Source organism: Euprymna scolopes, chromosome 27, assembly GCF_053919585.1.
Source record: "Euprymna scolopes isolate OS-2025 chromosome 27, ASM5391958v1, whole genome shotgun sequence".
In the NCBI taxonomy this organism is placed as follows: Eukaryota; Metazoa; Mollusca; class Cephalopoda; order Sepiida; family Sepiolidae; genus Euprymna; species Euprymna scolopes.
This window is the reverse complement of record NC_136508.1, coordinates 35,660,612-35,677,505: the sequence shown is the minus strand read 5'-3', so window position 1 is coordinate 35,677,505 and position 16,894 is coordinate 35,660,612. Positions and strand designations below refer to the sequence as shown.

The window sequence follows — 16,894 nt, the reverse complement described above, 5'->3', positions numbered from 1 at the left end:
TTACAATATCATGAGAAAAAATAAATTAAGTAAAAAACAAAAAATGCCAAGCAAATCATGCAAAACAATTTAGTTTTAGAAAAGATTTTCTTTGCAACCCCCCCCCTGAAGGTATGTACACACTTGTTGAAGCATTCGATTTATCTTTTAATTCCTCTTTCAGATTAAGTTTTATATGCATACTAGTTGTACATACTTGGTGTCGTCTGGGAGTGTTTTTTCAACTTTCACTTAGTATTATTATTATTCACTCACTAGGAGTTTTCATAAAGGCTCACTAGCAATAACTTGTGTTGTTCCTTGAAGTCTGAGCGACAAGTCTTCCCAGATTTTTAGTGCTCTCTATCTCTCTCAATAACTACTGCAGGTGACTTCATGGTATCTCAACATCTGTTTACCATTGATTTCTTGCTGGCATCGGCCATTGGTCTTCCTTGGGGGTTGGATAGCAAAAAGCCATCCGAAGGCCCCAGTTCTCTCTGCACTCTTCCAATTGAGAACCTTCCACAACTATTTAATATAGCACCATCCCATGTAGACACCATTTTTAGGGAGGAAACCGGACATAGTATTTTGTAATTTCAATTTTCTTGGTCTTCTGTGGTCATGTTCTTTCTGTTTTCGTTTTATTCATATTGCAGCATCCAAGTTATTGGTTAGCGTCCGCAGTTTATGTTGGTTAATTTTCACATTCTATGATTTTCCTTAGAATTTTGGCTGTTTTTATTCAGTATGATTATTTTTTATATATTAGACTAGCGTGGGTGCCCGGCGTTGCCTGGGTGTTTGTTAGTGTAAAAGAAAAAAAAAAAAGGTTTGGTAGGGAGATAGGCTCGAGCCGAAGCCTTGAGGCGAATAGCCTGATAACTTGCCACAATGCTACGAGGGTAGAGAAGTGATATTGGTTGAAATTAAATGTTTAAAAAAGCAGGTGGTTAAACAAACGTCAACGTGTGGTTTTCTAGGTTAAACATCACGGCATAGAAAAATTAAATCACAGCGTGAATTTTGTAGCATAAAAGTTGCTGAAATAAAAGCTAGAGACGACCTTGTTTCGTAAATCAGAGATATTATAATCTAGAAAGTATATAAAAAGTTGTAAGAATTAGTGACCCCCCCCCCCCGAGCACGCCTCCCCCCAAAGCCTTTGCCGGACATACTAAAAAAAAAAAATAAAAAAAAAATGTATACACACATTTTCGCTTTTATATTATAAATTGTTGGTTATTAAACATAATTTTGAAAGTTAAATTTATTACAGCATTCTTTAGTTATTAACTTATTAATAAAAAAAAAATTGCTTTAAATATTATTATAATTATTATTACTTAAGGTAATCTATATTTATAAAAGTATTGGATGTAAAAAGTTTTGCTGATTTTCAATCCGTGAATACATGAGAATCTGCAAAGAATTTTGATGCTGATTAAAATGAGTTTTATTCAAGAGTTGAAATGTTCCCAAATTGCTGTAAATTTTTCTAAGATCACAAACAACTTCAGTGTTTTTTTCAGCTAATAACAAAATATTCAAATGCCCTTTAATTTTTAATTTTACAAAAAAATAGAAATGCACTCATTTCAGTAATTTATGCCATTGCATTTATTATATATATATATATATATATATATATATATATATATATATATATATGATGAGAAGCATTAGGCTTTGAAATACCATGGTATAAAAAGTTTCGACACTTCCCACAGCTTCAGCATTCCACCTGACCTGCAGTTGTCTTGACTGTCCTGTTGCTGGATAAGTTGGTTAGGATGAGAGAGTGAAGCTGGCTTTGCGTAAACCAGCTTCACTTTAAGCAAACTCCCAGCGCGAGTTACCCATCATCCTTAGAATGATCAGATGGTCTTTGTCATTCCGACGGATGAACCATTTATACAATGCATTCATAGTATAGCATAGATTTCCAACAAATAAGAAAAAATCGATGCAGAAGTCTGTGGTTGAAACCAGAACCCTTAAATCTTAAGTCTGACACTCTCCCAACTTAACTATTCCGACTTGTTATATCTCTTGCAACACTAAGAATTTAATATTTTTATCGGCTGCTGTTGTTGCTGCTGCTATCTAGTTCAGTCCATTTTTTAAATTTTATCAAGCAGATAAATTATTTCTTTAAAGAAATTTAATTGAAATATACTTTTTTTCATGAACAGTGTATTCATATCTTAAGCGGCCTTGGACACTGAAACATTTCTGATGTCTAATGGCGGACAATGTGGCAGTCTCATAGATGTGCAACAGCATTCCTTATCGCATCCTTTTAGGACAAGGTCAGCAATTTTGTCTGTTTGATGTGCTACAGCCAAGAACACGTTCTGTTTTGTTGCCAATCATGTCAAATGTGCCATACAAACACAGATCAGACACGTCTGTTATACATGGGCTTTCTGTTCTATAAAATTGTTCACAGCTGCCTGAAGACATAACGTGGGGATAAAGATTAAAAGATAGTGAAATAATACGAAATTGATTTTAAAAAAAAATCTAAGTTCAATGATTAACATCAATAAAAAGGTTACAAAAAATAAATAAAAAATAAAGAAAACAAAACAATTTTAATTTTTCAAAATGACGATTTAAAATCAGTTAGTGATTGCATGACTCAACTAGCAAAAACATGCAAACACCCATCGCTTATTTTTTGCTAACCTCTGTTGATGGTCACATTACACCATCCTCAATATAATACCTGGGAGGATTATGGAGAGTAGAAACTGAACCTTGAGTTTACTCTCAACAGTCTACTAACTCTTGTTTCCCTCATTTTGTCCTTTAGCACTCACATTTCATGAGTGATAATTCTGACAAGGGGGGGGGGTAGCTACTAATATCAAGTGGCTTCATGCTTTGTCAGTATTGATTTCTATACATAATAAAATACATATTCTACCCACTCAAAAAAGGAAAAGGAGGTAATTCCTGAGAGAACAATTTATGACAACTGGACAGAGACTTCCAACCCCATGTCAAGTTATATAATAAAAAAAAAAAATCATAGTTTCTTGGGCTTTTGGCTCAGATCAAAAATATTTATGAAGAGTTAAAATTTCCAATCAATTTGGATTATTTTAAGTAAGACGGCCCCTACTGTAAATGTGGTATTGTGGTGACTGAAATGATTCTAGATAAGAGTAAGATAGACATTTTTATCACTTAAGACCAAGGATGACCAATGACACCCATTTTCCCTACATTTTTTATGCCTTGTGCCTTATTTGTTTTAAATATAAATGTTTTATATTTTCTGCAAATAATTCAAAGTGAACTATCTGTTCTCAGAATCCCAGTGACAAACGTTTTAATTTCCACAAAGCTATTGCATACAAAATATGACAATGCAAATTACAAATGTACATTACAGAATTTTTTTACTTTATTAAAAACTGCTTTAAAAAATATGCAAATGAAGAATACTTAAGAGTGTTTGCAGATTACTAGATATACGGTATTTCAAAATCTTATGTTTTATTAGACTTAAATAAACATAACCTGTTTGGATGCTAATATAGTTAGGATAGGTAGAAAAAAAACAACTTTTGCATCTATTTATTTAGATGGTTTTAAAGTTCTATCTGATAGAGTACTGAGCTCTTTCCATGTTATTTTTTTTTTTTTTAAAGATTTAAAAGTGGCTAATCATAAAAACATTCTTCATAGTTCCTTGGCCTTTTTTGTGTAAGCTAAGATGTCTATGATAAAAGTATAGTATCTGCTCTCTGCATCTCAGCCAATACAGACGTTTTACTGTCAGTGAAACTCTTGGTTATCTATAAGAAAATATGACAATGCAAATTATAAATGTACATAACAGAATATTACTTGATTAAAAACTGTTTAGAAATATGCAATTAGGAGCACCTAAGACTATTTTGCTATTTAGTATATATACAGTATTTCAAAATTTGATGTTGTAGCATTTTTATAAAACAAGCTAAAAACTATATGATCATCCGACTGATCCCTTGAATTTTTAAAGAAAAAGAAAAATTAGCCCCAAAAGGTGTGTTCTTCACCCCTAAAACACCCTAAGGCTCAAGCCCCAGAATTTTCCCAGAGTCAAATATTATTTTTCCAGATGTATATCCATGTGGTCTTGCTTTTGGGTAATTTTCAGCAAAATCTAATAGTCGGAAAATATTCTATGTCCCAGAAAGTGCTATTTTTGGCCATTTTGATCCATTTTGACACTTCTGGGAATGCAACCAAAATTTTTCCAGGGTCAAATATTACGTTTCCAGGTCTATGTCCAAGTTATCTTGCTTTTGGGTAATTTTCAGCAAAATCTAATGGTCAGAAAAGATTCTATGTCCGAAAAAGTACTATTTTTGACAATTTTGACCCCTTTTGACCACCTTGTGCTGCAATCTAAATTTTTATCAAAAATCCAAGAATGTTACATTTCCTCCTTTGGGTAGTTGTAACTTCATGCAAAATTCCAGAAAAATGTAATGTGTAGTTATTGAGAATTTGGGGAACAAACAAACATGGGTGAATTCTAAGATCCAAATCCTTCAGTAACTTCAGCACTTCCTGTTTTGGACATACAGCCGATAATGCGGTCTGTACTCTGCATAAGTACCGAAAAATTAAACAATTTTATGATTTAATTTGTAAAGGTGATACCATTCATGTACAAAAAAATAAAATCATGTTTTTCAGTTTCTAAAATTATTGTAAGACTAAAAAGAGAAGATGAATAGTAATGATATGATTAAAAATTATTTCCTGATTTAAAATCTAGTTTTCAATTTTTGCATCAATGCACAGTGAATTTGTTGCACATTATGAAAGAGAGGCAAGAAAATTTTCTTTGAATAATTATTCTAGTCATATCAATTTAGCAACATTTAGAAAATGTATATCGTGTGAATGTTTCTTGTGAATTCACACAACCGTGACATTTGACTCATCTCTTAGTTGTTTTTTTTTTTTTTTTACTTTAAATAGAAAATCCAAAAGAATTAAATTATAAAGCAAAAAAACCCCCAAAAAACAATAAATTAAAATAGCTTTTTTTAAATACCCCTCCCCCTGCAAAAAAGCATAGGAAAAATCTTTCCTCCATTTGCAATTTTTAAATTTAAACATTACAAAAATAAAATAAATTGTTTTCCATATTTCTTCATGTGCAAAAAAAAAAAAAAAAAAAAAAGCTTTGATAACCAATTCTGTACAAAGTATAAATTGAACGAACAAAATGAAGCAATTTTTCGAGGGAAGAGGAGAGGATTAGTGTAATGCTTTCGCTGCAGCAAAATAATCTAAATTGTAGTGCAAAGCAAAACTTTACTCCTTTATTTTAGATATATAAAGAATAACGTTGCAACATCAGTTCTTGTTAAATCACCAAAGTTAAGCAACACTGAGCCTGGCCAGTACCAGATGGAGGAATATCAGGTGCTGTATATGGAAGGACAGCAGCGCCTACAAAAATTAACATCATTAAAATCAGCTCTCCTGACTGAGACATACATGCAACTTATGCGGTCTATTTGTGAACTTAATATTCTCTAAAAACTTCACTCTTTGGAGGAAACCAGTTCAAAAGCTGCCCGGAATGAATCTCACACGTGGTTATAGATTTTATTAAATTTTGTTTTATTTTCATCATTATATTCGGTTTAACATCTGTTTTACATGCTGGCTTCCAAACTAATTTATCTTTGGCCAGGTTTTGATTTGTCCCTATTTCTCTCAAATCTTTATCACTTCCTCATGTTTCCTGTGAGTACCCCCCCCCTTCCAACTGACCCTTTGACCTCAATGGGTCTACATCTACTAACCCAAGAACTCATTTTTTTCAATGTGACCATACCAACAAAGTTTCCTGTTCTTGCACACATCTTCAAATACTGTGCAGATTTAATCTTCCTCTAAAGTAATCAAATCTATCCTCGTCTTTAAGACTAACACATTTGTCATATTTATTACTGGAGTTACTACCTATCTAGGCCAAAAGCAACTCGAGGGTAAAGAATGCTAATGATTGCTTGCTGAAAGTTGAGGAACACTATGGAGTACTACCATTGGTATGAACTGCTTATGAACTGGTCTGTGACAAGAATTTGTTGGTATTGGATTTGCAGACTACCAAGTTTTAATCAGCAGTCTCGTGGTAATGTGTTCCGCAGAGGTGAAAACCTTCCGAAGAAGCTCTTTCTGTCGCAGATGTTCACAGAAACTCAAAGAAAGTAACCCCTGTCATGGACGTGTGTCAGAAGCAGAGATGCATCATTAAATTCCTGGCAATAAGTGCATCGAAAATGGCGTTGATTATGTAGAAAAATTAAATTCTGCCCGACACTAGATACACATGGAGAGAGTCAGGAAAAAACATTTTTTTGTTGTTGTAAAAAGATAAGTTCTTGTTGTGAAAACGTCTCATAACAAGGAACCAATTAGTGTATACAATTAATTGAACACAAATTTCTATATTACCCGAGTTAAGGTGAGGGTTTCATATCTTCTCCATGTGTATTAATATCTAACTGAACGTAATAGATATCCGAGACAGAATTTGAACCTGGCATAGTCAGAGTCTGTGACAGTATCTATTACATCGATCAATCCCTCACACCCTGCTTTCTGCTTGAAATTCAATCATAAAGAAAAGCAGTTTTGTAATAAAAGGTATGCACCAACTTATTCTTTCCCTTGTGAAACCGACAACTTTGAACCAGAAAAAAACTATAACAATCAGTAGCAAAGTCACTCCAGACTAACCAATATAGGTTAATAGAGAAAGCAGATACATAATTAGAGGAGGAGGAGGAGGGGGGGAGGAGGAGGAATTTTTCAAAGTATAAAATGTCAATCTAAACTAGATTAGATAACAGGCAAAAAATAAACTTATTGAAAACAAATATCCATAAATATCATTTGATGATTTATAGTAGAAATAGTTCTATGTGAGGCGCTCCAGCAGTAAAGCCTCCTATTTTTTTTAACTCAAGTTAAAGAGCTATGAAGATGGGAGCAGTACCATTCAAATGAGCGACCTTTCGTGCTCCAAAATTTGTCTACATAGTCATCACCATTCTCAATGAACTTTTACCACCGATGAACGATGGCTGTGCATGAGCATCTGGAACACACTTTATCATACTAGAGTCGTTCCAAAAGTAAAGCCTCCTATTTTTTTAACTTAAGTTAAAGAGCCACTTTTTGTGCTCCAGAATTTATTTTTCTACCTAGTAGCCACCATTCCCAATACACTACATGCCAGGAATTCAATAATGCACCTCTGCTTCTGATGCATGCCCATAACAGGCGTTGTTCGTTAGAGTCTAACACTGTCAATATCTGCAAAAAAGAAATTAAACTTTCAGGTCATCAGAGCAATACAATTTGCAAACCCCTCTGAACTATTTGGGCAAAATAACTAAATAGGAGGCATTACCTTCAGAACACCTTTCGAAGATTAAAAAAAAATTTAAAAAATAAGCAAACTTTGTTTGATACATTAGGGGCTGTTGAACACGTCTCTCCTATGTATTATTGAATGTATACAGACAAATTATAGGTGATATAATATAGTATGCATAAATTTCCAGCATTTATTTCAATAGTGCTCAATATGCGAGTAAAGCATACTAAGAGTAACACAGTGTATATATATATATATATATATATATATATATATATATATATATATATATATATATATATATATAATATAATATATATATAATATATATATATAATATATATAAGGTCACAGGTAGCATAAAAAAGGAAGATTATGTTAAAATATTGGATGAAAACCTGAAAGACTCTGCTAAAGAGCTCTCACTTGGTCGTCGTTGGTGGTTCATGCAAGATAATGACCCAAAGCATTCGGCTAAACTGACTAAGAAATGGCTTGAGGACAATCATATTAATGTTTTGGAGTGGCCATCACAAAGCCCAGACCTTAATCCAATTGAAAATTTATGGAGAACATTAAAATTGAGGGTAATGCAAAGGAAGCCTAAGAATCTTATTCAATTGGAGGATTATTGTCAGGAAGAGTGGGCTAAAATTACTACTGAAGAGTGCAACAACTTGGTTGTAAACTATGAAAAGCGACTGAGGAAGGTAATCAAGGCCAAAGGCTATACAATTGATTATTAAATAAATCGTGCCAATAATTTTGAACAAGGGTTTTTTGCAATTATGTTTGTTGTTCCTTTGTTATTTTTTTTTCTAAAATCCGATTGCTGCATCGGAAAGGCCAGTTAAAAATACATAATATACTTTGTTATTTTCTTTAATTTAATCCCTTTTTTAGAATTTATTAGACAAAATTTAACTTTTATTTTACCGTGCCAATAAATATGATCATCACTGTATATATATATATATATATATATAATATATATATATAGGTTATTCGAACCTATGTGAAACTTTATAATAAATGGATAAAAAAAATATCAAATCAATAAATTTATTATTTAGTGATTTGAACAGTTTGTTCACTTGCAATTCAGATATTAACCTCACTCTAGTAAGGTCATATGGTACGTAGAAAAAGCTGTTAAGAGGTTGGTCCTGAAACTGCATATTCTCTCCTGATGAACTAACTGGAAACCGAAGTATAATACACCACAATAAAAAACAGTCAACAAATAATTTACGAATGAAATATGTATAATAAGGTGGCAACATGATCCATATTTCTACCCTGAATATACAACATTAATGGAGCAGTGCATGTTTCATCCCTGCAGGAAATAATCAGGCTAAATGCACAAATATATACTTTTTGAATAGATAAACTCGGTCATGTCTTTGAAAGCAATTTTTTTGTAAGTTTAATTTAAGCTGCATTAACGAAAGTCTCAGAAAAACATATTAGGTACAATATTCAATAGAGAATTGGCTTTCTTATAATACATACAAAATCTGCATGGGATAAAATACATTTAAATATATTTTACAACTCGACAAGCATTTAAATGAAATAGACATTTTACTCAACGATTACACTGATACAATGGAGAAAATGACTTTAGCTAGTTAAAGCGTAAGCTCTAAGTTTATATTCTATGTTTACAAAGGTTTCAATTACTTAATGAGGTGCAAGAAAGCATTTTCAAATAAGAGAACTGGAATTACAGGCGATAAAAAGTAGAACCAATAAACACAGGTGTGTTATGCACCAGTTTATTTGCTAGTTAGTTTTAGTTAGTAGTGAAAGGGGGATAAAAATGGATGTTAACGTTCAATGCTGCCTAGACAAAGCTCGTTTCCTTTAATAATTACGAAAAACCTTCTCAACTGCCAATAGCTATGGCTAAAGATACATTACCTGAAAGTACTTCATTCAGACTCCTCGGCTTAACGTTCAAAGGAAATAGAAGTTGGAAGAGCATTACCAAGGCTGCTGCGAAGATGATGGGCTCTCTCTACCATGCTAGAAAGTTACTTATGCCTGAAAGTATCCTGTACCTCCACAAGGCCACAATTCACCCATGTATGGAGTATTGCTGTCACATTTGGGCGGGTGCATCTGCTACTACTCGCTCACTCGACAGGGTTCAAAACAGACTTGCCAACCTGATAGATTCCGAACTGTCATCTAAGCTTCAGCCTCTGTCCCATCGACAAAGTGTTGCCTCCCTCTGCCTGTTTTACAAGTATTTTAATGGTGGATACTCCCATAAACTACAAACCCTTGTACCTTCGACGTAAATACCCTTGACAAACCCGACAAGCAGCAAAATCCCACCCTTACACAGTAGAGATCCTTAAATGTAACAAAGCTTTCTACTTTAATAATTTCTTCTCCAGAACTGCTAGACTTCGGAATTTCCTTCCGGGCTCCTGCTTCCCCAACTGTACTGACATGCACAAGTTCAAATGTAATGTAAACAAACATCTTGCTGCTCAGCTCCCTATATAGTATCCCTGCAACATGTCCCTGATAGTTGCTCCCCACATCAAAGTGGCACTGTGCTCTTTTGGGGTGAAAATGTAATTAAAAAAAAAAAAAAAGAACTAAAAGTGCCGAATAAGAAAGTTGTTTCATGGCATAGCGACAGCGCCAAAGCACGCAAACCAGATCTTATCCCTGTTATAAAGAAATGCTTTTCTGAGCTGATTATCTTCTCCAAACTAACAAATGCCTTTCAGAATCTTCCTTCCTTGAGAGTTAAAAAAAATTACCTCTGCAGTACCAATTTTCAAAAACATTGGAGAAAGAACCGACCCGTAAAAAATTATCACCTCATGTCTCCTCCCCTTCTTTGGTAAAATCTTTGAATTCTTAATCAATCTAGCGATAGTCCTTCATCTAAGAAATTCTATACTTCTATCTAACTAACAGTATGCATTTGGATCATTTGGTTCTGTTGCGGATATCCTAATAGTCATTTTTGAATGTACATGCCACACATCGGATATGGTAAGTGAAGCTAGCATGCAAGCACTAGATATCTCTGAAGAACTTTGGCATGCAGGTTTTCTCAGGGAAATTAACTTGTATGATATTATGAGGAAAATAGGTTAATCAGATCTTTCTCAGCAGAAAAACCCGCATTGTTTTTGATGATCATACATCCAAGCAACATCACAGACATGCTCCAGTAGTTCATGTCGGAAATGGATGTATTTGCCGATGATGACACTATGCTCTCTTCACAGCATGAGGGCAAATTTAATGCTCAGCCATGCAAGACAATATCCAAGTTTTAAGAAAAATGGCCACCAATCTGCAGTAGAATGCAATAAAAAATGGTCATCTCTAATGTTGCTGAGATGAAGTTCATCTGCATAAACTTAAAAAAAGAAAAAAAAAAGATGTTTCATCAATGATTATCTTTTCTTGAAAGTCCAATGTTGAAATTCTTTGGACTCCCATTCACAGGCAATGCCAGTTGAATAAGTGAATAGAAGACATTGCCAAGTCTGCTGTAAAGATGGTTAAGTTCCCTGTTGCAATATTTTTGGTAATAATAGAGGGTAGATATTTGATTGCTCACCACCAGAACAATGTGTGACACAAGATCAAGAAAATGGGAGATGGGCAAGCTCCCCTAAAGGAAAAGCAATCTTGCTTCAACAAAAATTGCCTGGGCATCCCCATCAGCATTCCCCAGGCGACAAGCAATAAACTTGTCCCACCCGAAAGCCGGGTGGCAAGGCCTGGGAGGGTGGACTTCTTGGGTGATACCCAAGCAGTGTACCTCAGGCTGTCGGCCTTGACGAGTACTCTATCCAGTCTCCAAGCCACCTAAGCAACGAAGAGACCATCTCCACATATAATGAGGGTATGGTTACAAAAATTTGGAATGTTCTATTTATAGACACGGGTGATAAGAATTAACCAATCAAATGGAGTCATGCTCTGCGAGCAAAAAATGAGAAACTGGAATCACTCCATAAATATACTGAACCTCTTAAGAATTCCTACACAGCTTTCCATCTTTATACAGGAAGGAACTTGACACAAAACTTCTTTGGATTTGCTATCTACTGGAAAACGATTCTTTGTTTTAGCTTTTAAAATTCAAAGCTTCTCTGGATTGACACTGCTATTTTGTTTGGAACAAAATTTCATTTTTGAAACTAAAATAGTGTACAATTCAAAAGGAAAGGACTGATCAATTAGAAGGAACCAGGCTCTACAACCAATCAATCAAAAACCGGAATCACTTCATACAATAGACAGAATCTCTTAAGAATTCTTGCACCTAACTTTTTGTCTTAACATGGGAAGGAACTTTGCTCTTTGTCTAAGGACTTTTTCAGATTGGTTACCTATTGGAAACTATGTTTTGTCTTAATCTGCAAACTTTTATGTACAATTCAAAGTTTCTCTGAATTGATTTTGTTGTTTTTTTTTTGTTTGTTTTTTTTTCTCAATAGTGATTAACAAAACAATAGGAACAGTGACGGTGGCTAAATGGTTAGCTACATGAACCAAAAATCTGAGTGTGCCAAGTTTGAATCCAGTTTGCTCTATAGAAAAAACTTCATGTGGTTTTTCCTGTAAGTACCTGATGCCTTTCTGGAAAGAATTCTAACTAGAAAGATATTGGAGAAATGAATGCCAACAATAATCATCTGATTTATATGAAAACCAATGAATGATGCTCAACAACGTCAGCATATTAGATTTACTAAGAATTACCTTCCTAGGACAACAACCTAAAATATATAGCCCATACGACAGTTTTTTTTTTTAAATCTTCTTTCTAGTTTTTTTTTTTATATTAAAGGGTTAAGGGTTAGGTAGATATTGAAACACAAGCAGTCAAGTGGAATTTGGGTAGGGTCAGATTATTTAAGAGGGTGGCTCAACAGGAACTTATACATATCAGATTTGAACATGACCATGCTATAGTTGCTGGGAAGCAATCACACAGTATTGTGTTCCACAAACAAGCAGTCTCAGGAAAGAAACTCTGCTCATGGAACTTTTGTTTAGCTTTAAGCACAAATACAGAGTGAGGGAAGTTGTGGGCAGTTGTTGTACCTATTTACTATGCCTCCCCACAGGACAGAGTTAGACACCAGGGTCGTTTTTTAACGTGGAGAAAAGGTACAAAAATAAAAATTGTCTCAGTCGTGAAGGATTTCTCCTCCACCGAAAGAGAACAAGAAATAGAAGTGCAGCATCTGAAGAACAGATGGTATTTATTTGCTCCCCCACCGAGCAAATTAGGCACAAGGCCAATTTTTAATGTGAGGAGTGAAGGGAGGGGGAAGGGAAAAAAGGGGACCAGCTCCCGAGAGGTGGGAAATGGGAGCTGGTTAAAGGTCAGGCATGTGGGGTTGCCCCCACATCTGGTCCCTGCTAGTCATAGCTAGTCATAGCTTGCAGTATCTGCCGGAACAGATACTACACTTTGATCCTGGCCCGAAGGCTGTGGGCAGTTGTTGTAGCTAGACAAGTATTTGTTGCAAATATTTTACAGGTGGGACCATAGATTAGATTTCAATCGACCACCTACCATTGATCAGAATAAACATCTTAAAGTACTGGTTTTGCCATCTTTTTTTTTTTTTTTAAATAAATTACTTAATATATTGTTTAAATCATTCTAGACTGGGGCAATTTCTATTTTTGTACTAATCTACAGAGCTTCTAGATTTTCTCCTGCATTAAAAAATGACCTTGTGTCTGACTCTGCCTTTGTGGGGGAAGAAAGTAAAGAGGAATACTCTCTCTTCCCCATAAAAAGTGTGTGAATAAAAAGACAAATTATTAAGTTATGCCAAATAGAGACAGATGTCGTACAAGATAAATCGCTTAATATTTGTTCTTTTTAATTAAAAATATCTATAAATTTTCCGATAAATCAATATATGTGAACGCAAAACATCTGACTAGATTTAACCTCAGCTTAACCAATCTCATAATCAGCATGGGTGTCCATTATATCACTCGCATCACCATCAAATAAAAAGTTATCAGTGTATATTCCGACCGGATATTGCCCAGATGGTTTCATTTGATTGTTTTACAGCATATCAACCATTTTGGGTTATTTAATGCTGAAGCCAGTAATTTATTAAAAAAAAAAAAAAAAAAAAATGCTTAAAGTTCTTTCTATTTTCAAAGATTTTTATTTATGCTTATTTTGGCCGTTTTGTTCCACGGCATATCAGCCCCCCTTTTTTTTCTCCAGATATTTAATACTAAATCCAGTAATTTTGAAAAAAAAAAATCTTATGCTTACAGTTCTTTATATCTTCAAATGTTTATTCATGATATTTGGTTTGGTTGATTTGTAGAGGAAAATTGTTGTTTTTTTACTTTGCAGAACATTATTGGGTTGTGCAAAGTGAAAGGGAAAAAAAACAAAAACAAAAAAACAATAAAATCAATGGATTTTAAGTCATAAAGCACTTTAAGTCAAAAAGCCAGTTTCTATAGACAGCCTGACCTGGTAGCACCAGTTGGCTGGATGGAAAGATAATGCCGAGTGTAAGGCTTAGAGAACAAGAATTAAAAATGTATTAAAAGTCATATCAATATAAATAAAATTATGCATGAAAAGGCAAAGGAACACCTGTCTATCCATCCAGTATTGGTACGTGATTTTAATAATGTGTTAATAGAAATGTGCTGCGAGTCATCAAACACACATCAACAATGTTATTCATATCGAATAACAAGAATACCCATCCCAAGAAAAGTAGAATTAATTCCGCAAACCAAGGCCGCTGCAAACAGAAGGTGGGCTCCCTCTGCCATGCCAGAAAATTACTAGAGAGTATCCTATATATTTACAAAGCTACAATTTGCCCATGCATGGAGTATTTTTACCACATCTGGGCTGGTGCATCTACCACTAGTCTCTCTCTTAGACAGGATAAAAAAAAAATATTCACAAATTTAGTAGATCTAGAAGTGTAAGCCATGTTTAGTTTCAGAACAGTTTCAGATGGTTCGTTGTTCTGAACAAGTTTTGAGAGGTGACAGGTTTGCAATAGACAGTTCCACAGAGAGAAATATTCTTACCGTGTCGAGATGGAAAAAACATATGAAATTGCTACAGAAAAGGTTTAATATTTATGGAGCAATTCTGGTTTCCGATTCGTTGGTAGTAGAACGTGAATTAATTTGATTCATCAGTTCCTAGCAGCATCGTTTATAAATAGAATCGTCCGGCTGTGTGGGATCATACCCCATTACACATCCAAAATATTGCAACAGTAGGTCCTGCACCATCAGCAAAGCTCCAACCTCTGTCATATATCGCTGCAATGTCACATCCCTGTGTCCCATTGATGTATATACCCCCCGACTAACCCAATAAGCAGCAAAATCCGAACTCTTCACTGTGGAAATCCGTATATGCCGGAAAGCCTTCTACCCTAATAGTTTAAATGTAATGTAAACAGGTATATCACTGCTCAACTCCCCATAGTCTCCCATTGGGCACGGTCCTAAATAGTAGCCCTTCACGTTCCAAGTGGCAGTAAACCTTGGTTGGGGCAAAAAAGAGTATAAAAAACAAAAAGTTTTGCATCACATTTACATTTTCTTACATACAAAATGCTATTAATACTAATGTCTAGAATCCTTTTTCTTTTACTCGCATTCATCTTTAACAAGGGAATTCCAAAGTCTAGCTGTTCTAGAAACTATTAGCATAGAAAGCTTTCTGGCATTTAGGGACCTCAACAATAAAGGAGTGAGATTTTGTTGCTAAACACGTTTGTAGAGGGGGCACAAGTGCAACGAGTTCATCAGAACACATTCCGTTAAAATATTTGTAAAACAGGCACAGAAATACAACATTGCGGCGATGGGACAGTGGTTGGAGCTCCATAATAGATATTCGGGGAGCACTTCCATTGTTTTCCATAGAAAGTTTATACATAATTTGATATCATAAGAAAAGAATATATTTGAATTTTTAAGGGTAGCCTCTTTAGGGGTGCACCTGAAGATTCATGCACACTTCCATCATACTTCTTAATAAATTTTAACAAGATAAATGTATATGCTAGATGGAGATAAATTGCTTGAAAAATAAAAACCTTTGAAAACAATCTAAAGAACTTATCATACCTCGCATTCTTCTTGCTGCACTGACAACATTTTCTCAATCGTGTGGATCTTCTGTTGTCGCATATCCTCCTCTTTCTCTTGCTGCAAAATAAATAAATATAAAAAGATGATATTAACCCGATAAAAGGATTTAGTTATTATATGCAACTTTTAAACAACTTTGATATTCATTAATATTTGAAAACACAAACTCGTGAAAACTATATTTTTCCAAAACAACTTTTGAACAGGTTTTTTGAAAGGAGAGTCTAAAAAAAAAAAAAAATTATATATATATATCTATTATATCTATAAAAGTGAACGTGTCTGTCTGTGTGTACATTTCCCTACGCAATAACTCTGTCAATTTTTAGTCTATAGACTCGAAATTTGAAATACCGGGTACTGAGATTTGGGAAAATCGATGTGACGGGTGTCAGCCAGAAATTTGGCTGTTAAGGGGTCAAATTTCAACGATTTGACCTTTAAGAACTCTACCAAGCTCCTCCGACAATTTTGGGTCTAGACACTTGAAATTTTAGATTTAGGTTCCTTGAACATGGATCTAACTTAATAAAGTGATTTGAGCCCGAAACAATAAATTTTAAGGGGTCATAATAGGGGTCAAAGTTTTAAAAAATTAACCATTTTTTTTTGTTTTTTTGCTTTTTTTGCACAGCATACACCTCCAAACACCCGAGCAACGCCGGGCACCCCTGCTAGTATATATATATATATGTATATATATATATATATATATATATATATATATAAGAGGCAAACATGCACCACTTTTGAAATAAAGCCAACACATCAGGTCTGATAGCACGACATTAGAACTAATCAGTTCTGCTAGTATGGTCATTCAGAGCATTCATCCTCCTGATAAAGCACCGTGGAAGCAAGAATGCCTTAAATCGCATAGAAGAACACTTGGAACCAAATGATTAAGCAAGACTGCGTGGTGGAATCTAGAGACGTTTGACCTGATGAACTGTGGGAACTAGAGTATTAGCTTGCATAAAATTAGAAAATATTTAAACAAAGGAAAAAGTGACATTAAATTAAATTGGTTATGCATGTATGGTCATGTGGAGCGTTCAACGTCTAAGATAAACCAATACAGAAGCATGGGTATCTTGAATTGCAAGAAAGTTGGCTGGTCAAGGGAAACTTGAAAGCAAATGATTGGGCAAGATTATACAGAGTGCAATCTGGAGACAGTTGATCCCCTGAATCATCCAAAGTGGGGAGTAGGGAGCTTGAGTAGTAGTGGACAAACTTTAACATGTCATTTTTACCAAAATTAAAACGCTCTTAACAATATTAAACTTTAACATGTCATTTTTACCAAAATTAAAACGCTCTTAACAATATTAAACT

At 34.4% G+C, this 16,894-nt stretch overlaps 1 protein-coding gene across 40 annotated transcripts in view; it reads right to left on the bottom strand.

The window, feature by feature from the left end:
- The window catches only part of LOC145248812 (rho guanine nucleotide exchange factor 11-like), a 609,361-nt gene that overhangs the window by 211,028 nt on the left and 381,439 nt on the right, over nt 1–16,894 (bottom strand). For all 40 annotated transcript variants that reach the window (XM_080110472.1, XM_080110474.1, XM_080110473.1 and 37 more), the window contains one exon: nt 15,533–15,613. In XM_080110472.1, the coding sequence (XP_079966598.1) occupies nt 15,533–15,613 (81 nt within the window). The remainder of the gene's footprint in view (nt 1–15,532; nt 15,614–16,894) is intronic.